The sequence below is a fragment of the Lampris incognitus genome, chromosome 3, assembly GCF_029633865.1.
Source record: "Lampris incognitus isolate fLamInc1 chromosome 3, fLamInc1.hap2, whole genome shotgun sequence".
In the NCBI taxonomy this organism is placed as follows: Eukaryota; Metazoa; Chordata; class Actinopteri; order Lampriformes; family Lampridae; genus Lampris; species Lampris incognitus.
This window is the reverse complement of record NC_079213.1, coordinates 108,023,000-108,047,068: the sequence shown is the minus strand read 5'-3', so window position 1 is coordinate 108,047,068 and position 24,069 is coordinate 108,023,000. Positions and strand designations below refer to the sequence as shown.

The following is a 24,069-nucleotide window of genomic DNA, read 5'->3' as shown; positions in this document are numbered from 1 at the left end:
ACTGCAGCAACAATACTAATAAATTAACAACGAAACAGAATAAAAAAGTAAAACATGATGACATAGATAACATTTTATTGCACAAGTAAAATAGAATAAAATAAAATAAATGATAAAATACAATAGAAATAAATGGAAATAAGTAAAATGATGAATAAAATAACTGAAATGCAAACTTCTTTTAAATGAACTTGCTAGTTTTCCTTTCCTATCAAACAGTAAAAAAAAAGTTTGAGCCTCAGGGTGACGGACAGGCCCGGTCGCCTTACGTTGATTGCATCATTTGCAATGTGACTTCTGCACGTGTATATAATAATAATAATAATAATAATAATTTTATTTATATAGCACCTTTCTAAAACTTACAAAGTGCTTCAAAAAACTAAAATACAGATAAAACCAGACAAGGCAGGAATAAGAGTAAGATCAAATAAGAGTAAAATGAAAAACAGTAAAAATAAAAACAAATATCAAACATTTGTAAAAGCTTTGATAAAAAGAAAAGTTTTAAGACGAGATTTAGAAGAAGCTAAAGACTCAGTTCGTCTTAGCTCAGCAGGAAGAGCGCTCCATAGTGTGGGGGGCTCTAACAGCAAAAGCCCGTATATATATATATAGTAGATTCAGTGCCGATGCTGAAACAATGTATTGTTCTGCCACACATCGAAGGATGGATTTTAGTGCACAAATGTGATAAAGCCTTGTAAAGCTTTGGATGCCGGACCAGTGAGCGTCTCCTCAGCTGAACGTTGCACTAACCTTGATGGTTAATCCCATACACTGTGGTCCCAAATCTGCTGTTTTCCCTCTCAAAGCCAACACTTACAGGACAGACAGGGGTCTCTGCACGCCGCCGAGCACAGCGTCTCAGCGAGCCGTGCAGCAGAGATCCCGGTCTGATTGGCTTAGCTGTTGGCCCGCAGCCCAAATGCTGTCTGTATATATATAACTGCCCATGTGTTGAAAGCCACAGTCGGAAAGAAAAAAGGAAGGGAACTTCGTGTGTCTGTACTTGATTTACTCTTAACACAGGGACTGAAAGCTCAGGAAAATGTGTAAAGGATTAGCAGCTTTGCCCCAAACCTGCCTGGAGAGGTGAGACCATTATTTGCTATTGTGATAGAGTTGAAATGCAGTTCTGTAAAAAAAAAAATATCAGTATGTAGGAAGATGAATTCAGTCCCTGCGTGTGTGTGTGTGTGTGTGTTTTTTAATCTTACATGTTCATGTTTTCCAACATAACACGGATTTTGTTTGACTTTTACACCAAGTGAAATTTACAAAGATGGGCACTTTATCTGAATTTACCTTCATATTTAAGATTTCTTTGGCTTTATTGAATGTTTCTGGTTGTCTTCTGGTGACATTGTATAGTCATGTATATGCATAACTCTATAAGCCATATACATACATATACATATAGTCGTGTATGTGTGTGTGTGTGTGTGTGTATATATATATATATATATATATAGTTATATATAGTTATATATAGTTATACAGGACTATACAGGACTATACGTGAAGTCATGCATGCATACAAAATACATACATGACTATACATAGTGACTATGCATAGTCATGTATGTACATACATATGTTGTGTTTTCGAGGGACTATGTGACGTCATCCCAGCTGAAATCTTAACAGAAATTTGTCATTTCTACTGTTGAGATAGCAGTGATTCTCGGGTCAATTGCTTCCACCTGCAAGAACTTAACTGAATTTACACTGCCAGCTCTGCTCGCTTTTTTTCCCCCCACATCTGTTAACCCTCAGCGTCCCATCATAGAGCTAATACACGAGTAAGAATGACATTTAAGCCGTCAAACCATTCAACCAGCATGGATCCTGTGTAAAAAGTGGGGCTGCAATGATCCTTTTTGGATCAAATGTTGAGTTCCGTATCATCTAGAAATAGATTTCAGCGATAGAAAAGACTACCACGGCAGAAATTGAGCTTTTTAACGTGTCACCGTCTCATGGAAAATATTACAAACTCAAATCATGAAATAACAACCCGACTAAAAGGTTTGTGTTAGCGCTGAGGCAAACAAAACAGCCATTTTAATCCGTTTTGCAGAATCTAATAATAATGAAACGATAAGTCAGCCCCCCCCCCCCCCCCCCGCGTGGTGTTTTGCAGACTTTCCCTGAACAAAATAAAAGCTTACTGACGTTTGACCTGCATGACTCAGGACGTTTTAGCATTGCCCGGACCATGCCGCTGACAAAGAAAACGCACAACTGCCACATCGTTTATCAAACAGCCCCCGAGGTAGGAAAAAAAAAGAAAAAGAGGAAGCACATTTACTGTCTCAAACAGAAGCGTCTTTATTCAGTGAGTGACAGATGTATGTCTCACGCTCGAGACCCGGTGGTTTGATCAATAAAAGTATTAAAGAGGGAACAGCTATCGGATCATTTCAAATTCCTCGGGTCTGCAGATGGGAAATGGGAAGACAACTTCCCCAGCACCCAGAAGAAGGCTCACCACACACAGGACTGTTCTTCCTAAGGCAGCCTAGCAAAATGTGGAGTGTGGAGAGTTGCAATGTTCTGCAGAGCTCTAATAGAAAGTGAGCACGCTTTCTATTAGAGCTGCGTGGTAGGGCAATTCTACTGCCCACGAGGGGAAAAACAACTGTTGGACAGACTCGTGCACACAGCTTCAGAATTAATTGACTGTGAACTCCCCGCCACTTCTGAGTTATACCGTGTCCGCATTCGGCGGAACGGTTTTCAAAGGTTAATGGACTCCTCACAGCTGGCCGACCCGCTGTTCGGTCATCCCCCACCGGGTAAAAGACTCCCAGTATCAAGACCAGAACGTCTCTCGCTTCCCCACCAGCACTTACCCTGCACCAATCCGCATCCTAAATGCTTCACTGGCTGTACAAGTACAGTCTCTATAGCACATGCACTTTAAGGGCCTTAAGGTTGCATTAATTGAATTATTGGGATATAATTGTATGTCTTTGTGCACACTCCTCGTGTGTATTGTGTGGCTATCTGTTTACGGTCGTTAATTTTGAGCACACTAAAACAAATTACAAATCGACTGTGAAGTTGATATGGCAAAAAGAAATGATTGGATCTTGAATCTGAGCCACCGTGATCTCACAAATTATTGATCACGCTGTTTTACTTTCCCTCCAGAGGAAAGATGGGCTATGCTCCCGTCGCTTTCATTTTTCCCGCTCCCTTTTTTGTCCTCTGTTGTTGCCTCCTCAAGCTAAATGACAAACTTTGACTACTTTCGGTCAGAATATGGCGATGTATGTGTAGCTTTGCGGATTTCCGAGACCAAATCACCGTCAGATTTATGGGCCAAGTAAGTTTTGCTATGCAGTGCAATGAATACTCTGATAGCTCACATTAATCCACGTTAATCACATCACAGAAACAAATAACAAAAGTGTTAAATTAAAAAAATGTCATTTTAAATGAAACATCTTGTGTAAATAAATTAATTGTAGAATCATTTAGAATAATGAGTAGTATATTGTCATTGTCTAGCATTACACTACATGGGAAATACCAGCAAACACGTCGTTTTGTGTAACAAAAGACCCCTTGACGGTGCTAATGATATATCCTCTTGTCCTTTACTGTAAGCTATTTAACGGCGGGACTCAAAAGAAAAAGAAAAAAAGAGTGTGTCACTGAAGTTCTCTGTTTTCTTTCATGCAGGGCCAAAGAGATCAAGTCTAAATTGGGAGTGTTGCTGCAGAAGCCCGAGAATGCCATTGACCTGATCATCCCCTACCCTGAGAAAACTGAGAAGAAGCCAGAGAAGCAGCAGAAGTGAGTAGCCAACATTCCTTCCTCATATAGACAGACAGATGGACAGACGCGACAACGGGGAGGGGGGGGATGTACATCCCTGTGAGGAATAAGGGATGCTTGTCTGCATAGCCTGATGATTGATGGCAGCCCAGCAGAGCGGCGCTGAGAGCCGGCACGACATGTGGGGATCAAAAGGTTCGATAAGTACCTTCACCCTGCTAACAGAGACAAGGTTATCAGTGTCTCATGGAGCACGGATAAGGTCTGGTACTTTATGAAGCATTACGTTATGCCATGAAATAAACTGGGATTTAGATGGAGAGACCTAGACGGTACAGATCTCCCCTCCATCTGCATGACTAACAGCCATGTCTGTGATGTCTGTGCAACTTATGGTCGTTCTCTGGGTTTTTGGGTTTTTTTTGCATACTGTCTTTTTTTTTTCTTTTTTTTTGTGTGCAATGGTCCTGTCTACATGAGTCATTGAATCATCTGCACTTGACTGTGGAAAGAATTTCCTCAGAAGTACAATAATCCATCCATCCATCCATCCATCTACTTTCAGCTTTCAGGCACATTATTCACTATGAAAAATAGGGTAAAGTATTTTGTCCTAAATTCTCTTTCATTTTTGACTGAGTAGAAATGAATGCCATTTACTGGCATCAGTACTATAAGTAACATAAGGTCATACTCGTGAAAACAACAACGAAACAATTCATAATTTAAAAGAGGCTTAAGTGTGATAGCACTCATAGATGCCTCAGGTCAATATACATAAAACAACTAAGGAGAATGCACAAATATATATATATATACACTACCGTTCAAAAGTTTGGGATCACCCAAACAATTTCGTGTTTTCCATGAAAAGTCACACTTATTCACCACCATATGTTGTGAAATGAATAGAAAATAGAGTCAAGACATTGACAAGCTTAGAAATAATGATTTGTATTTGAAATAAGATTTTTTTTACATCAAACTTTGCTTTCGTCAAAGAATCCTCCATTTGCAGCAATTACAGCATTGCAGACCTTTGGCATTCTAGCTGTTAATTTGTTGAGGTAATTTGGAGAAATTGCACCCCACGCTTCCAGAAGCAGCTCCCACAAGTTGGATTGGTTGGATGGGCACTTCTTTGAGCAGATTGAGTTTCTGGAGCATCACATTTGTGGGGTCAATTAAACGCTCAAAATGGCCAGAAAAAGAGAACTTTCATCTGAAACTCGACAGTCTATTCTTGTTCTTAGAAATGAAGGCTATTCCATGCGAGAAATTGCTAAGAAATTGAAGATTTCCTACACCGGTGTGTACTACTCCCTTCAGAGGACAGCACAAACAGGCTCTAACAGGTACTATTTAATGAAGATGCCAGTTGGGGACCTGTGAGGCGTCTGTTTCTCAAACTAGAGACTCTAATGTACTTATCTTCTTGCTCAGTTGTGCAACGCGGCCTCCCACTTCTTTTTCTACTCTGGTTAGAGCCTGTTTGTGCTGTCCTCTGAAGGGAGTAGTACACACCGGTGTAGGAAATCTTCCAATTTCTTAGCAATTTCTCGCATGGAATAGCCTTCATTTCTAAGAACAAGAATAGACTGTCGAGTTTCAGATGAAAGTTCTCTTTTTCTGGCCATTTTGAGCGTGTAATTGACCCCACAAATGTGATGCTCCAGAAACTCAATCTGCTCAAAGAAGTGCCCATCCAACCAATCCAACTTGTGGGAGCTGCTTCTGGAAGCGTGGGGTGCAATTTCTCCAGATTACCTCAACAAATTAACAGCTAGAATGCCAAAGGTCTGCAATGCTGTAATTGCTGCAAATGGAGGATTCTTTGACGAAAGCAAAGTTTGATGTAAAAAAAATCTTATTTCAAATACAAATCATTATTTCTAAGCTTGTCAATGTCTTGACTCTATTTTCTATTCATTTCACAACATATGGTGGTGAATAAGTGTGACTTTTCATGGAAAACACAAAATTGTTTGGGTGATCCCAAACTTTTGAACGGTAGTGTATATATGTGTGTGTGTGTGTGTGTGTGTGTGTGTGTGTGTGTGTGTTGACAGTGTTTACTAAAACACAATTTTGAATTTTGTGTCAAGTTTAACAGAAAATCAGCTTTTTATGTCTGGATAAAACTATAGTTTCCACACAAATCAAACCAATGGTCAAATGCTTCTACACAAGTCGAACAGAGTCTTTTGTGCTGAGACACTTTAACAAGCAAAAACAAGCTAAATTAAATATTCATTTAAACACTTAAAGCTGAAATATGCCAATTTTCTGCTAAAAAATAGTTGCTGCGCATGACTTTTTAGCAGAACTGACACGATTTTGAACTTTTCTGTGACAGTCTACACGCGCTTACTTATTTTTACTCTTCCGCTCTTCGTTTTTCAATCTCGCCGGTTTAATTTTCGGTCTGCTGTGTTTTTTTTTTGTGTGTTTATGCGCCAAAATCAGTCTGTTATTCTTAGGAGGTGCAGGAACTGCTGTGAAGTACAAAGCACAAAACTTGTTTGTTGATTGGGGATAAAACATCCAGCAGTAAGCACCGGCATGTGCTTTCCGGGGCCCCCCGGATGGTGGCTCGTCATGGTGGGTGTGGGCCACGGGATGGGGGTGACTGTCAGATTTGCTCCCGCCGCTTGGCTTTTCTGTGACGGGTGCCGTGGGTGTGGAGAGGGTGGGGGGACCACATGTCTGATTATCCACAGGTGCTGGTGGGGCCCTGGGGGGGGGGGGTTGCCGTCAGGTGGCCTGGGTTAGGGGTATTCAGCTGCACGGATAGGTGCTCGGTGCGTACGGCCAGATGGGGCTTCTACCCGGCAGCAGTGCGGTGGGCCTCACCCCTACGTCAGGCGTGGATGGGCGATCCCGGCAATGCATCGGTCTGTCAGTCAAGGGGCCCTGCTCCAGGCCGGCGGTCTGTGCCTCTGGCTCGGATCCCACACCTGCGGGTACATCCTGTGCCTGCACCTAGGAGTCGGCGTTGGAGGGACGCCTTAGGAGTCCAGCTTATACTTTTGTGGACTAGTTTGTGGTCCTCGGGAGTGTGCAGGCTCCTGCCCCCCCCCCCTCGTTGGCTCGGTGTTCCTCTGGGGTTTCAGTGCTTTAGGCTCCGGCTGTTTTCTTGGTCGTGGGGTGTCGGCATGACTGCGAGGCCCTTGGGTGGCTACGTAGTCTGACTGCTGCTCAGAAGCACTACGAAGAGTCCCAGGTCTCAAACACCAGACTTTATCGGGATTAATCCCGTGCACTCACAGGTGGACACTTCAAGTACACATAGATGGACATGTCACATGCACATACACATTGCTAGCTAGCATCTGCCTGGAACAGTCTCTTGATTACACCCTTCCAATTAGCGCTTTCTCCCCGTATTTTCTTTTTTTTCTCGTAGAGTTTGAAAATAAAAACTTAAATATCATGAAGCTGCATTCTGGGATCTTTAGTGGAACTTTTGCATAACGACAACGGCACATCTGCTAGTGTATCTGCTATCCATGGCTACTAACACTCCTCTCTCACTCCACTACTTCCGGGCTTAACGCGACCCAAGAACGTCTCACATATACGACACTTTAACCTAGAGCGCCCCCTTGTGACCAGAATAAACATTAACACTAACACCAGAAACATCACTAGGACATGTTACAGAGCATGGACATTACACTTGTCTCTGTCCTATCAGATGCACGTTGTCGTTTTTCGTTTCCGAGTCTCCTTGTTTCACTTGTGGGGATTGGTCCCCTCTTGGAGAAGCGATGCTGATTGGTTCTTTAGTTGATCAAGCATGATAATGAGGGGGACCGGCGGTAGCTATAGCTGCATAACACAAGCCCTGAGCGCTTGTCACCCCACAGATCCTTCTAAGGATGGGGTTATTATAAGCGGGTCATGATCATTGATAAAGATTGCCTTTGCAGGTGGAGAACCTGAACTCCACCTGCAGATTAACTCTGTCTAGGACACATTTGCGAGCAAATTCCCTTTGTCATATTCCAAGCCCGCCCACAGCACAGGTTAAAAAAAAAGAAAGAAAGACAAGGGGCGTCTGGGTGGCGTGGCGGGCTATTCCGTCGCCTACCAACACGGGGATCACTGGTTTGAATCCCCGTGTTACCTCCAGCTTGGTCGGGCGTCCCTACAGACGCAATTGGCCGTGTCTGCGCGTCGGAAGCCGGGTATGGGTGTGTGCCCTGGTCGCTGCACTAGCGCCTCTTCTGGTCAGTTGGGGTGCCTGTTCGGAAGGGGGAGGGGGAACTGGGGGGAATAGCGTGATCCTCCCACATGCTATGTCCCCCTGGTGAAACTCCTCACTGTCAGGTGAAAAGTATCGGAGGAGGCATGTGGTAGTCTGCAGCCCTCCCCGGATCGGCAGAGGGGGTGGAGCAGAGACCGGGACGGCTCGGAAGAGTGGGGTAATCGGCCAAGTACAACCGGGGAGAAAAAGGGCCACTGCCTATGCTTTGTAGCAGTGGGTGGATCTGGAGGAAGTCAGGTTACATTCCGCCAATCTGCAGCTTGCAGGTGAGAAGAAATGTTCAGCGACTACACCTACATCGAGGGATGCGCAACGCTAGTCTACACCCTCCCAAACCACCATGCAATGGCGGCACCACAGAAGAACAAGAGAACTGGCTAGTTCAATAACTGTGACGAAAAAGGAAAAAAATTACAGCAACTGGAACAGCCTCCAAAATGGATGTTAAGCCAATGTTAAAAATGCCACTAAACGAGATCAAACTGGACCTGAAAAGGTATCCTAGACTCCTGCGGGCCTTTGGAAGACGTGAAGGTTTCACCGAGGGTATGAATTCACTCTGTAACCATCAGTGGCTCGTGCTTTCAACAATAATGAAGCGTCTGAGGACGTTAAAGGAAACTTTGAGTGGCTTTCGGCCTTAAAATTTTCAGACGATCATAAAATATCCCGTGACGGCCCGGCGGGCCTGTCCAGGGTGTCTCCCTGCCTGCCGCCCAATGACTGCTGGGACAGGCTCCAGCGTCCCCGCGACCCTGACAGCAGGATAAGCGGTTCGGATAATGGATGGATGAAATATCTTAGAATAATGATAAGCTTATCAATAACATTGCTGGCCTTCCCAACAAGCTGGCGTGTGAATGGCTGCTCGCGGGAGTAACAAGATGTTATCTGGCTCCTCACATTCTTTCAGCATGCTGTCAACTCGGCAAAGCCCTGCTCACAAGTTGACATGAAAACGTTCCCCCAACTATGTGGTAAGGTTAATGTGAAGAAAGGCGGTGATAAGATTAAACAAAACTAAGTCTTCTACCACTCAAACTGAGCGCATAGTGGGATGATGTCTGACTTGTTATGTCTGAGGGTCCTGATACATTCCTGTTTTCTATTCCAGGCCTAGTTCAGAGGACGCTGCTCAATGGCGTGAGTCACTGGACCGAGTCCTGTCCAACAACTGTAAGTCACACACACACACACACACACACAAACACACACACATTTGATTGGTTCAACCTGGCCTCGCTTGTTTTTATTTTCTAATGATGAATTGACCATTTAATGTTGAGCTCGGTCAAGCCTGGTCTCAATCTGATTGGCTAAAACTTTTACTTTTTTCTCTCTAAAGGAGGCCAGCTTTGTCTGGCCTCCCTTGAGCACTGGTAGAACGTCATGACTACCAGAAGGGGCGCTGTTTCACTCCCTACACTAGCTAAAGAAGAAAAAATATGGTAATACATGAAATGTATTGATAACAAGGAAAAGGGCAAAACTCAATAAAGATACAGCCGTGGAAATAATAACTTTAGTTTATTAAAATATATTTATGTAATAGTTTTATGGTTTAAAAGAACTAAGAACTCGGGTCGCTGCGGTGGGGTGGGAGGGGGTCAAAAAGATGGACGGGAGGACGGAGGGTAATCAGGATTATAGGAGGTTTCAATGGGAGTTGGAAAATCATAATAAATCTCGATCGAATTATGAGAGTTTGGCAAGGCCAGAACACGCCGATGTGCTTATCTTGGGTACACGTTATTTTATTTTTTTCTGTATTATTCACATCACATACTTTTCTATTTCATTCCATCTCACTATGTGAATGTAAATGTATGTACATTTATAATGCACATGTGATTACCTTAGTGAGAAGATGGCGATGTGTTGTGGAATGTCATCACAATGGTTCAGTTACTTGATTTTGATATAGAATTGTTTATTTATTTATATTGATGATTTTGGAGGATATGCTTCCTCCATAATGAAAGCAAATGTCAAGAAAAAAAGGGAAAACCCATAAAAATTTGGTCACCAAAAAAAAAAAAGAAAGAAAAGAATATATGTATGGGGAGGCCACGCTTTCCCTTGGCCTCCGAGTGAAACCGGCTCTGGAGTAACTACATCGATCAAGGATGCTGAGAGAGGCAGTCGTGATTCAGCAAGCAGCATGCAATGGAAGAACAGTGTCCCGGGACACAATGTTGTGCAGTGGAGAAAGCTGTTAAGTAATCGGCAGCGAAACAGCCTTGACAACATTCCTGGTGGCCCGGTGGAAGCTGGCGGAGAACCGGGTAAAGCTTCAGGACAAGCAGCTATTCGCAACCTGTGAAGAGCTGACATCTTCCCGTGAGTAGGTGGATACCCGTTTCCTCCTACATGCAAATCATGCCCGCCAGAATGGCTATCAAACCTCCGTTACAGTGAGTTGGGATGCAGCCGTCATGATCCTTTGTCTCGGACAATGTAAGAAGATGAAACTGCCCCCTGTGTCAGAAATGTGGCACTTGGAAACGGGCAAGGTACATCAACATCAGCGACCTTTGCCCAGCTCCTTGGAGTTGACCTATGGGATGCTCTTGTAGGTAGGTGTACATTCTTTAGGGGTTGCGATACTGTAAGTGCTTTTGGAGGACGAGGAAAGGTCAGTACTCCCAAACTTGCCAAAGGAAACAGGACGTTCCAAGAGTCCTTCAAACCCCAGGGAACATCCTGGGCTGTATCAGAGGAATTGTACAGCAATATGTAATCATTTGGCTGCAGCATGTATGCACCATTATCTAGCCTAGCGTATGTGATGTCAGTGACCTGCATGACCCGCTGTTCTGCACCGAAAGGGGTGAAGTGGAGTCCAGTCTACTTCCCCCCCTTGCAGCTGCATACAGCGCGCCAATTACCAGGCAGCAGTCTGCAGGCGCTGCCCGGAAGGACAGCCGGGCATCCCAGAGCCAAAAGGACATGGATGGACAACTGATGACGAAGATCTGCTTATAATAAATACAATAAATAAATATTCACCATATTGCTCTAATAATGAAATAGTGTATTTATCAGTAATTTCTAGACATTTTGGGGCGCCTCACCGAAATAGATGAGCAATATCGTCCACTTATTCTCACAGGTCTGCTAATGTTAGACTGGTTGCAGGGACCCCCCAGCACCAGTGGCCATCTTGGAACGTATGGCCTGCAAGTGTGTATAGACTCACACGCTTCTAGACTGCTCCTGCCTTGCCAGCAAACTGAAGTGCACAGAAATGTGCAAGCTACAAACATGTAGCAATCAGAGGGAGGAGGAGGAGGAGGAGGAGGAGGAGGAGGAGGAGGAGGAGGAGGAGGAGGAGGATGTGAAACCGGTTGACTAAGATGATAATGATAACAATGATGATGAATAAACACAATACGAATACTCGAGAATGGATATTAGTATGACGGTATAATATGACTTTTGTGATGATGATGATGATGATGATGATGATCATCATCATCATCATCAGATGAAGGACGAAACGTTTTCCCGCTAAACCTAGTGTCCAGATGACCTGATCCAACTTTTCTGGAAACACCTACACACAAATGGAAATGGGGTTGGGAGCGTCAGCCTCCCACACGCTACGTCCCCCTGGTGAAACTCCTCACCGTCAGGCGAAAAGAAGCCGCTGGCAACCCCACGTCTGCAGCCCTCCCCGGGTCGGCAGAGGGGGGGTGTAGCAGCGAGCAGGAAGGCAAAAAAGAAAGAAACTTAAGCAAAAGTCAGATGGAGACGTGACCATCGAGACACGCTTCTGTTGTAGAAACCTGACCAAAACTCAGAATTTCAAAATCCATCCATCCATCCATTATCCAAACCGCTTTATCCTGCTCTCAGGGTCGCGGGGATGCCGGACCCTGTCCCAGCAGTCATCGGGTGGCAGGCCGCCAGGCCGGCACAGGGCTGAAATGTTTCATAATCACATTTCGATGGTATCGCCCTGCGTCAGCTGACTCACAACCCAACACTGAGTCCCAGTCTGCTAATTATACATTTGTTAAAGCTTGCGTCCTCATTGTATAACAGCTGGCATCCAGGATTACCTCTCCCCTGGAAAGAAAGCATGCTTTCCTTGGGGGTCTGGCGTCGGTCTCGGTGTTCTCACAGATACATCTCGCCTGACTCTAACCTCATCAGCTGCTCACAGGACTCCTGTGCATGCAGCCGTGTGAAAGCTGCTTGGCTAGAGCTGCTGCAGTGTCCAAGGACATCTCAGCGGGTCGAACAGAATTACGGGCGTTGGCCATCGGGGGTAAAGGACCTGTGACTTTAGGGAAACGGGGCCTTCATGTGCCAGAGACTAGCCACCACCTCAGCTGTTTATAGCAGAGACAGACCAGTGCACAGAAAGACCCGGGGCGGGGGGGGGGATGATGAACCGGTCTTAGTGGTATGTGTAAACTTGCTGAAAATCTCCCCTGCGTTACAATTGTCTGTCAAAACAGTCGCACTTCCAGGTGTTACGGATCGGTTCGAGTCGTGGTCTCACACTGAACCTGGGACGACGCCTGCTCAGCATCAGCATGCAGAAGCCAGCTCTCCGCAGCCCCATTAGTAACACTTGACGGGCGGTTGCTGAGCAGCCACCTTAACCACAGCCGTCAGAGGACAGGGGAAAGGGAGAGAGCGATGGGGGGGGGGGGGGGTTTACGTTTTCATGCATGTCTACATGCGGCAACACTTTATAACGACACAAATGAAGCATCAGTTACGTAACTACTGAATTCCTCATTTGCAAAGCACTTGTAAAAACATTTGTAAAAAATTTGTAAAGCAAGACGTGCACCAATGGTTAGTGTGTTAATAGATGTTTTATAAATACTTATTAATACTGCAATGCATGATTAATTCATGCACAAATCTACACCTAAATACATGCGGCAACACTTTATAACGACACAAATGAAGCATTAGTTAAGTAACTACTGAATTCCTTATTTGTAAAACACTTGTAAAACACTTGTAAAAACATTTGTAAAAAATTTGTAAAGCAAGACATGCACCAATGGTTAGTGTGTTAATAGATCTTTTATAAATACTTATCAATACTGCAATGCATGATTAATTCATGCACAAATCTACATCTAAATACATGCGGTAACACTTTATAACGACACAAATGAAGCATTAGTTAAGTAACTACTGAATTCCTCATTTATAAAGCATTTGTAAAACACTTGTAAAACACTTGTAAAACACTTGTAAAACACTTGTAAAAACATTTGTAAAAATTTTGTAAAGCAAGACATGCACCAATGGTTAGTGTGTTAATAGGTGTTTTATAAATACTTATTAATACTGCAATGCATGATTAATTCATGCACAAATCTACATCTAAATACATGCGGCAACACTTTATAACGACACAAATGAAGCATTAGTTAAGTAACTACTGAATTCCTTATTTGTAAAACACTTGTAAAACACTTGTAAAAACATTTGTAAAAAATTTGTAAAGCAAGACATGCACCAATGGTTAGTGTGTTAATAGATCTTTTATAAATACTTATTAATACTGCAATGCATGATTAATTCATGCACAAATCTACATCTAAATACATGCGGTAACACTTTATAACGACACAAATGAAGCATTAGTTAAGTAACTACTGAATTCCTCATTTGTAAAGCACTTGTAAAACACTTGTAAAACACTTGTAAAAACATTTGTAAAAAAATTTGTAAAGCAAGACGTGCACCAATGGTTAGTGTGTGTTAATAGGTGTTTTATAAATACTTATTAATACTGCAATGCATGATTAATTCATGCACAAATCTACACCTAAATACATGCGGCAACACTTTATAACGACACAAATGAAGCATCAGTTATGTAACTACTGAATTCCTCATTTGTAAAGCACTTGTAAAACACTTGTAAAACACTTGTAAAAACATTTGTAAAAAAATTTGTAAAGCAAGACATGCACCAATGGTTAGTGTGTTAATAGATGGTTTATAAATACTTAATACTGCAATTCATGATTAATTCATGCACAAATCTACATCTAAATACATGCGGCAACACTTTATAATGACACAAATGAAGCATCAGTTACGTAACTACTGAATTCCTCATTTGTAAAGCATTTGTAAAACACTTGTAAAACACTTGTAAAAAAATTTGTAAAAAATTTGTAAAGCAAGACATGCACCAATGGTTAGTGTGTGTTAATAGGTGTTTTATAAATACTTATTAATACTGCAATGCATGATTAATTCATGCACAAATCTACATCTAAATAGTTTGTTAATCATATATTTACACTTTCTAAAGGATCTTATGCTGCTTTAGACTCTGGCGAGCGTCAAGGTACTGCCGGCCTTTCAGTCTCTTTTGTAAATGCTTTGCAAGGCATAGAAAGTCCTCACTTTAGATAAAATACTTCACTAACAACTAGTGACTGCCTGAATTAATCGTGAATTGCAGTATTAATAAGTATTTATGAAACATCTATCAACACACACTTAACTATTGGTGCAGGTCTTGCTTTAAAAATACTTTACAAATGAGGAATTCAGCAGTTACGAATACTTAATGCTTCATTTGTGTAGTTATTATAAAGTGTTACCCTATATGCCTGCTTGAGTTGTGTGTGTGTGTGTGTGTGTGTCGGGGGTTATTGCTGTTATGGTAACATCTCCTGGGAGATGTCTAAATGATCCCAGCAAAGTTGAGTTATTACCCAGTAGCTGCAAACCTGCCAAGCTGCGGTTATTTATCCCCACAACATGTAGTATACTTCTGCATGGTATTTTTCTTCGTTATTTTGCACAGGACTCTGAACGAGTTATACTTTTCTCAAACGTGGTCACGATCTCAGCTGCCTTGCACACGTTGCAGTAATACACAATGCATTTGGCTATTATGTAATGAAAAGGGTGGTGGGGGGGGGGGGATGTCTCAGCTGCCTTAAATAACTTGTATTTTAATCAGTTCTAGGCTTGTGAAACTTGTGGTGCGTATGTGGAGCACTATGCTCCACTTCATTTCATGCAAAAAAGATGAAAGATAGAAGATCCAATTTGAATCATGACATAATGTGAAGGTCTTCACTTTGCTTTTGAGTATACAGTGTGTGTCTGTGTGTGTGTGTGTGTGTGTGTGTGTGCACTTCTATCCTTGTAGGTCATTTCAAAGCCGTGCAGTATTCCATGGCTACTCGGTGGCATTTTGTACCCAAACCAGTCATTTAGATTGCAGATAAAAGCCTGACACAATAGAGGGACGCTTATCCTGGGCCGCATATGCTTTTTCATACAATGAGACGTAGTTGCAGGCATTGTGTTATGCTAGTCACTGTGTTATACTTCAGTAGTCCTCATAATATGGCAAATAACAGGAACGGGCAGAGGTATTATCAAGCTTTTGTTCGATAACCGTCGCGCTCTCGGTGCCTTCCAGCCCTTTCAGTGGTGGGTGGCGCTGTGGCTCGAGACACAAAGCGAAGTAGATCGCTAACGTGATATACTTTACATACTTTACACCACACCTCTGGGTATTCAGGCCAGGCTTTGCTTATCTGCATATCTGAGGTGGATATTTCCGTTGACATCACGCCGGCGTTCTGATCCCAGCTTGTTGTTTGAGGTGTATACGTGTGTTTTATTTATTTATTTATTTATTTATTTATTTATTTGTTTATTTTGGTGAGACTGCGGTCAGAATCCATTTGCAGAAGTTCACCTCACCGTCCGGTACGTTGTTCTCGTTTTTTTTTAGTCTGAATTTGAAAGAAGAGTTTGCGGCGTTACGTCATGGAGTTGGACAAAATGGGAAAAATACTCCTTATTGGTGAAGTCAAAAAGAAAAACCACCAAATCTAAAACAGCTTCAACAAATGGGAGCGTCCGTCAACTGGACGTCTATCTACACACTTGCGTACCTCCGTACTTTTTTATTAGTGAAATAAAAACAAATGTAGTTATTATTGTTTGACGTTAAAGGGAAAGTTAATCGATTCTACACATCAGACACTTCCAAACTTCCACTGGGGGGGGGGGTATCTGTGTCTTAGTTGGTAATCTATAGAAGAAGAAAAAAAAACAAATTCAGTGGCTCTGTTGGTTATGCTATTATTGTTTTTGTGAAGCAGTTTATAAGGTGAAGCCATTTTTAAGAGTACAACAGTAGCACTTTATGCTTGACTTCCACCATGAGTCTCAGAAGTGAAGCCCCCCCCCCGCCCTTGTCATCAGATGGACGGCAATGCTAGCCCGTGGCATTCTGGGTAATGCAGTATTCAAGGTTAACGGACATCGTAGACGGCAGTATCTCTCTGGCTGTGCTGCAGCGGTTTTACATTTTATTTTTCAGATGGTCTCTTTACAGCACACCGACTTGGTATTAAGGCGGGGGACTTGCCCTTTAACAATGCCTGGTCTATTCTACTCTACCATGTACAATACTTCCCTACTATACAAGCATACAATGGATAAGATTATAGTGTAAACTGATAACTGAAAAGACTATAGGATTATGATTAATTAATCATTGAATTATAATAAAACTTGAGACTAACACTGAAAATACTACATGGCTACTGTAAGTAATGATATAACTATACAAACACAGTATTCCTGTTGTGATACTCTAGTGTATAAAGACCATGAATAGTTCATGTCAGTGCATTTTTGTAGGGGTCTTTTCAACTCTCCTTGCCTTGTTTCTCCCCTCTCTCGCTCTCCCTCACCCTCTCCCTCTCCCTCTCCCCCCCCCCCCCCCCCCCAGATGGCCTTGCTACCTTCCGTAGCTTCCTGCAGTCCGAGTTCAGCGAGGAGAACATCGAGTTCTGGATGGCCTGTGAGGACTTCAAGAAGACCAAGAACCCAGTGAAGATGGCGGCCAAGGCCAAGAAGATCTATGAAGATTTCATCCAGACCGACGGACCCAGAGAGGTCAGAGACTCTTCTGGCTTCCCGTGCAAAAAAAAAAGAAGAAGAGAAGTATAAGACAAAAAAAAAAGAAAAGATAAAGACGTACAAGCAGAGTGAAAGTAGCTCATCCAGGAGTCAACGTGTAGTTTCACGTGCAGCTTTGTGCTGAGACACTTCTGTCTCTCCGTCTCGCCGCTGGAACTGGCCCACCATTTCATTTCCTCCGCCCAAATGACACTGACACTTCTACACATAGGGGATTTTGCCTCGATTAGTGTAACAGTGTGTTAAGCTTAGCTTCTTTTTTTCATTAGGAAACGTGAGCCATCGAGTCCCCGTGTTACGGCCGGCTTGGTCGGGCGTCCCTACAGACACAAGTGGCCGTGTCTGCACGTGGGAAGCCGGGTGTGGGTAGGTGTCCGGGTCGCTGCACTAGCGCCTCCTCTGGATGGTCGGGGGTGCCTGTTCAGGGGGGGAGGGGGAACTGGGGGGGAATAGCGTGATCCTCCCACGCGTTACATCCCCCTGGCGAAACTCCTCACTGTCAGGTGAGGAGCCCTCCCCGGATTGGCAGAGGGGGTGGAGCAGCGACCGGGACAGCTTGGAAGAGTAGGGTAATTGGCTGGACACGATTGGGGAGAAAAAAAAAGGGGGGGGGTGTGAACCACATCATACCCATACCTACACGTCACCATCTCTAATCGAGCGGTACTAAAGTGGATAATCAGGGCGGGTGTCCTCAACTACGTCCTCATTCATCAATAGGCTGATTCATCGTGAGCATGTGACTGGATGTGATTTGACAGGTTGCCATGGAGTCCCACCGGGCCAGACGTCTGTCAGTATATTTACATGCATTCTCATCACATCGCGTCTGGCCCCGCTAGACTAGCTGACAGGCATCGTGCGACCAAATGTTGGGAATCGACGTCGTGGAACGTCTTGTTCGAGACGGGCTTGTACAGAACCAAGTATCGGGTTGTCGCCTCAACGCGGGTTTTTGCCGGTGTGTCGGCTTCGAGCGTACCGTTTTCGGCTGAATATGCTCAGAGCCGCACACAACTCGGTACTTTGCGCCAGCCAGTAATTCCAGAGACGGCCGGTCGGACATTTAAATGCATGGGTCTGACCTTCAGAGGAAGCGTTTGCCCCCTCTACAGCAGTGGCTAGCGGACGGGGAGATTTACCAGACGGTATCCGAGGGCCTCGAGAGCTCCTGGCGTTGAAAGGGAAGTTGGCAAACTTTCAGTATAGAGGAATCGAAGTGGCGACGCCAAATAGAGTTAGCGGACAGGTCGGCTGCAGCCAAAGTTGGCCCACCCTGTACTGCCGTTGTACGCTTTTGCTCTTCGATGTGTTGCAAGTCATTCCTCTATGGTTTGTTTGCTCCATGGAAAAGAAAGAAAGGTGGGCGTAGACAGACGGTATTGGTTGTTCGTTCAGTGAATGTGGGCTCCGAGGGGCTGCAGAGTGTGGGGGGAAATACACTAAAACAAATACATCATTACACATCGACACGATGAACACACACACACACACATACACATTCTGAAGAGGAACATTGGAGTTACTTTAAGAGAAGAAGGCCTTACTTGAGTTATAACAAACAACTCACAGGCCTGGTTTCTAAATCACTTTTATTAGCAAGGGAGTGGAAAGAAATTTATACATTGACCCCTTTTTTTCAAGCGTTACAGTAAATTATTCATGTCGTAAACAAAGGCACAGCCCTCTGAAATTGTTCTGGAATTGACGCAGTGAGTCAGGGAAGGGAGGGTAGGATGATGGGGAACGAGGTAAGAGACAGTTTTCCCGTGCTTTGTCTACTTGGAGATGAACAAAATATCGACCCCTTCCAAGAAGAAAATGTTGGCTTCTAAATGAAACGCTCAAATTATGTAAGATTTCTTTATGTACTCTTGAATCGCCTTTTAGGAGGTTTATCCATAGGAAACATTGCATGAAATCATCATAGGGGAGCAGATGATGTTATCGGGGAGGATGATGGCGACCATCTGGGATAGGATATCAGCTCCTCTTCTTCTCTGAGCAGCTCATCATTATCATCATCCCACACTGAAACTGAATCACTGTATTGTCATTGTCATCGCTGATGTCATCATCCTCATCATCGCTATCATCGTCACAGTACTGTTTATATATTGATTGTGATATTGCTGTCCCCAATGACAGGTGAACATTGACCACTTCACCAAGGATAAGACTCTGAGGAACCTGGTGGAGCTGTCCCCAATGACCTTTGACCTGGCCCAGAAGAGGATCTATGCCCTGATGGAGAAAGACTCCTTCGGACGCTTCCTCCGATCAGAGCAGTTCCAGGAGCTCCTGGTCAATTAAGCGAGCCCAAATGAGAGAAGCCATTTCAATCAGCAATTAGTACGATAATTCAGAACCCGCAAGAAACCCTTAAAAGTTAAGTGTTAAGCTAAATCAGAACTAGGTCATTTGGTTCACTTTGATAAAATTGCTTTTTTCAAATACGCCCAAACCCCAACCTCCACTCCAAAAAGACACCTTTTATGCACGCAACATCCACGGTACAGAGTAATTTATAAAGATGACAGTCTTTCATTTTTGACTTTGGTGCTCATCCACCCTCATGGATAAGCACGGAAGTTTAATTTCATAACATCTGCATATTATGCAAATTTTGGGTTTAGGAAATTTTGTCCATAAGGGCTGATCTTGAACTGATGATGTAACAGGCGGTGAGGCTGGAAAATTGTGACGAGAGGTCACTTTCTGAGAACGGCCTCATTTTAAACTAAATTAAACCTCATTTATTATCAGCAGAACTGACAGATCTGTATTGACTAGAACAACTTCAGCTAATAAATGTACCCTTCACCAAAATACGGGATATATGAAAGACCTTTTTGCAATTTGTCCTATGGAAGGTTGAATCTGTGTAACAGTTAACTTGGTTATATTAAAGCTCAGTCAGTTAAAGAAGTATAATATTACCGTTTTGTCTCGACCAGGGATTGGGTTTTTTTTAGTGTGTCATAGCTTTCCAAAAAAAAGGGAAGGGACACAAAAGAGAAGAATCATTTGACCCTTTATATGACTCTCCATGGCCGACGCCGAGTGATTCATCCTCGAAGGCCATCCAAATTTCTGTCTGGGAAAAGAAAATAGCTGGAAAATTATGCTGAATCTTAACCGCTAAGAGAGTCAAACAGTCAGCTCTTCTTCTCAAGAAACAATTGGGGGAGCGGGGGGGGGGGGGTATATGTGCCTTGAGACATTTCCAACAAGGCCCAGATTATTTTGTTTTCTCAAGAACCGTGTGCATTGGTCAGCCTGTCACCGTATATCAGCATCCCGAGTCAGAATGATCAGACTATAGTCCCCCTCTCTCTCTCCCTCTCTCCCGCTCGCTCTCTCTGTATGTCTCTCCCTGTGTCTATATGTCTCTCTCTCTCTGTATGTCTCTCCCTCTGTCTATATGTCTCTCTCTCTCTGTATGTCTCTCCCTGCGTCTATATGTCTCTCTCTCTCTGTATGTCTCTGTCTGTGTCTATATGTCTCTCTCTCTCTGTCTATATGTCTCTCTCTCTGGCTGTATGTCTCTCTCTCTCCCTCTCTCTCTCTCTCTCTCTCTGTATGTCTCTGTCTGTGTCTATCTCTCTGCGTCTATGTCTTTCTCTCTCTCTGTCTGCATCTATATGTCTCTCTCTCTGTCTGCATCTATATGTCTCTCTCTCTCTCTCTGTCTATATGTCTCTCTCTCTCTCTCTCTCTCTCTCTCTCTCTCTCTCTCTCTCTCTCTCTCTCTGTATGTCTCTTGCTCTGTCTCTGTCTGTCCGTCTCTGTCGGTCGGTCTGTCTGTCTCTCTTTCTGTCTCTCTGTCTGTCTCTCTTTCTGTCTCTCTTTCTGTCTCGCTCTCTCTCACACACAAAACACAGAAACACACTCGTATGAGCACAGTCGGTGAGTTAGGATTTGGATCAAGGCCCACTTTGATTCTAATGTATTCTATGAGAGCTGTCCTTGGGAAAAGTATTGTGTTGGCTCGGTGGTTAGCCTCCCTGGCTACCGCTACATTGCAAGTTGTAGAGATGGCGAAAATCAATAAAGAGAGAATCTCAAAAGAAAAAAAGAAAAAAAAGTGCAGTACAGAGAAAGATATGTCATCCCATCTAGCTTCCATAAGTCGTCCCATGTTCCCTGATGCAGTGTTATTGTGCAGGACAATATAGAAGGGTGAGAATGTGACGATGCAAGACCCAATCTCAGCGTTGTGATTCTGTTTTCAACACCGTTTTCTGAGCGGACGGCACGGAGAAACCACTTAAACTTTCCATCCTCCGTGAAACATTCCTGAGGGTCTTTGCCATGAAAGGGAAAACGTAAGGAAATGGGAGCCATCTATAAGCCACCCACGTATAAACATAGTCACACTTGAGCCTCATAAATAGAGGTAAAAGTTAATAGAAAGGACACTAATCACACAAATACGAATGGGGGCGTCTACACAGTTCGCCACTATGCTTTTCAGAGTGACGTCACTGAGCCTTATCGTTCCACAGACATGTAACCCGGCACCAAATACTGTAAGCGAGCTGAGACAAAAGATGAACTCGAGGATGGAAAAGGTGTCATGCTCACTGTTAAAGAATCAGTAATGTACTCTCACAGTCCTATGTAGCGATCATGAAGTGTCACTATATCTATTCCTGCATGCTTTTTTAAAAAAAAATATTTACCGAGAGCATCTGTCATATTAATCACAAGAATGTTCTAGATACTCAGCATTTTTTATAAGTCCTTGTTGACAACGTAGTACCAAGGCTAAGAGCCATACAATTTGGATTGATTTTTTTTCTAAATATGTATTGTATGTTTTATAGTGTTACACAATAATTAGAATTCCACACTCTGAATGACAGCCCACACATCTGAATCTATGAATTGGTCACAGGAGAAGAAATGTCCCTTTAAATGGCATGAATGAAGGTTTGCTGTGACACAGATTGGCCAGTCTAGTGTCCTAACCTAAAATGTCGAGCAAACACAACAAAAATACCCACAACCAAACTAAAGAAATGGAGGGGGAAAAAACAAAACAAAACAAAGACTTAATTCAATGCTGGGTACTGATAATTTGATATAGCTATTTGCATGTACATTCTGTAGTCAACCTCATAAAAAAAAAACATAAATGCATTCAATTTCTGAAGATGTATTTATTTTTCCATGTAAATATCTACCGGTTAAACATATTTGTGTCTTAAGTTATTCTTAATTACCGCGCTGGAATCCGGGGTTCTCTGCAACAGAGACTGGCGAGGACTATTCAGAGTCCTCACGTGTCATTTCACTATCATAAAAGAACAAACATCTGATTTTGAGTTGTCACTTTTTTTCTTATAGATATCTATCCATACTCTCTCTCTCTCGCTCTCTCTCTCTCTCTCTCTCTCTCTCTCTCTCTCTCTCTCTCTCTCTCTCTCTCTCTCTCTCTCTCTCTCTCTCTCTCTCTCTCTCTCTCTCTGTGCGTGTGGACATGAAACATTCTTTGCTTTATCATCAAAGGGATCCATCCATCCATCCATCCATCCACCCATCCATCCACTCATGATCCGAACCGCTTATCCTGCTCTCAGGGTCGCAGGGATGCTGGAGCCTGTCCCAGCAGTCACTGGGCGGCCAGTGGGGAGACACCCTGGACAATCACACAGGGCCAACACACACACACACACACACACCCACACACACACACACATGTTCATACCTAGGGACAATTTAGTACAGCCGATTCACCTGACCCACATGTCTTTGGCCTGCCACACTTTGGTCTTTCTAGCCATAAGAGTTTGTTCTTTACTAAAAGAAATTGAATATTTTCTGACCTTATACTTAAAGAATTCCCATTTGTGTACATGTGATTGAATTTCCGGGTCATTTTGAGACTCCTCCAGCATGGCTCTGATTTTCTGACAGTGCCCTTCACCTTTCAGTAGGCTTGAGTTGAATTTTCCGAACACCTTTGCAGTTTCTGCTAGCGTTCGTTGGCCTCATCGAAGGGGCACCAGCCTCAGAACGCCAAGACGAAAGCCGACGTGAGCGAGGATCTAAAGCGTGCTGCAGCAATGTGTTTATGTGCACTGGACTCCTCGCTCTCCCTTTTCCGATCATCTGCAAAACCTTTTTTTTCTCACTCCTCATTTTCTGTTTTTCCGGATCGATGCGTGGCTTTGCCACGCAGAGAAAGAGCCGAGGAAAAACAAGAAAAGAAAAAAAACCCCAACAAGGTTGCGTATTTAAAAAACAGAGCGGAAACAGATGCGGCTGTGGGAGCAGCTGCCAACACAAACACTGTCAGCGGCTAGCATGGACGCATCCATTTCTACTCCAAGTTCCTAGAAATAAATGGAAAGGGCCACAACCTTTTGTGGCCCCCATAGGGGGCTGGGACATTTCTGACACATGTCTCACCGTGTGAAGCTCACCGCAGCTATAAGTGCACCGTGTGCACATAAACAAAGATGTCCAAGTTCCTCCACGGTGCCGAGAAAACAGCAGATTTCATCATCGCTGTGCACTGATGTACGGATGTGATTTAATGTACACTACAATACCTATCCCACCCCAACATGATGTTGGGGTGGGATGGGTTAAGATTAAAAAAAAAATGAAAAGGTAAAATTGTACTGAATAATAGCCTAATAATCTCAGAAAGCAATAATAATAATAATAATAAAACAGCATTAGTATGTCTTCTGGTTCACTTAATGTAAAGAGGGGCAAAAGTAAAAGAAATGCCAAAACGTAGAGACGGACAGTGAAATTAAACTGATGCATGATCCTGGAAATTACCCGCCTAACTACAGAGAGACCAATGTGCACTTCAACTTTTACATTTTTCCCCAACTTCTTACCAGATGTGTCAGAAAAGGATGTGATGGTTCAGCTGGGATGACAATATGGAGCTGTCACCATTACTCCGAGGTTGATTCAATTCATTCGCTCTTCCAGCAATTGGTTTTTAAAAGGAAAACCTGCAGGGCGTCCGGGTGGCGTGGCGGTCTACTCCGTTGCCTACCAACACGGGGATTGCCGGTTCGGATCCCCGTGGTACCTTGATC

General features: G+C 43.4%; 1 protein-coding gene across 1 annotated transcript; it reads left to right on the top strand.

Annotated features, from left to right (window-relative positions):
• The first annotated feature begins 959 nt into the window (after positions 1–959).
• Positions 960–22,160, top strand: LOC130108931 (regulator of G-protein signaling 5-like). The gene is made up of 5 exons (XM_056275571.1): positions 960–1,095; positions 3,694–3,807; positions 9,174–9,235; positions 16,812–16,978; positions 19,151–22,160. Exons 1-5 carry the CDS (start codon positions 1,052–1,054, stop codon positions 19,313–19,315), a joined length of 552 nt encoding a protein of 183 aa, XP_056131546.1. The 5' UTR covers positions 960–1,051; the 3' UTR covers positions 19,316–22,160.
• Positions 22,161–24,069: the final 1,909 nt, after the last annotated feature.

Excerpts from the sequence above, each read along its gene's own strand:
- LOC130108931 (XM_056275571.1), top strand. The coding sequence starts at position 1,052 with ATGTGTAAAGGATTAGCAGCTTTGCCCCAAACCTGCCTGGAGAG. Across the intron at positions 1,096-3,693 it reads CCCCAAACCTGCCTGGAGAG|GGCCAAAGAGATCAAGTCTA; the intron begins GTGAGACCATTA and ends TCTTTCATGCAG. Across the intron at positions 3,808-9,173 it reads AAGCCAGAGAAGCAGCAGAA|GCCTAGTTCAGAGGACGCTG; the intron begins GTGAGTAGCCAA and ends TTTCTATTCCAG.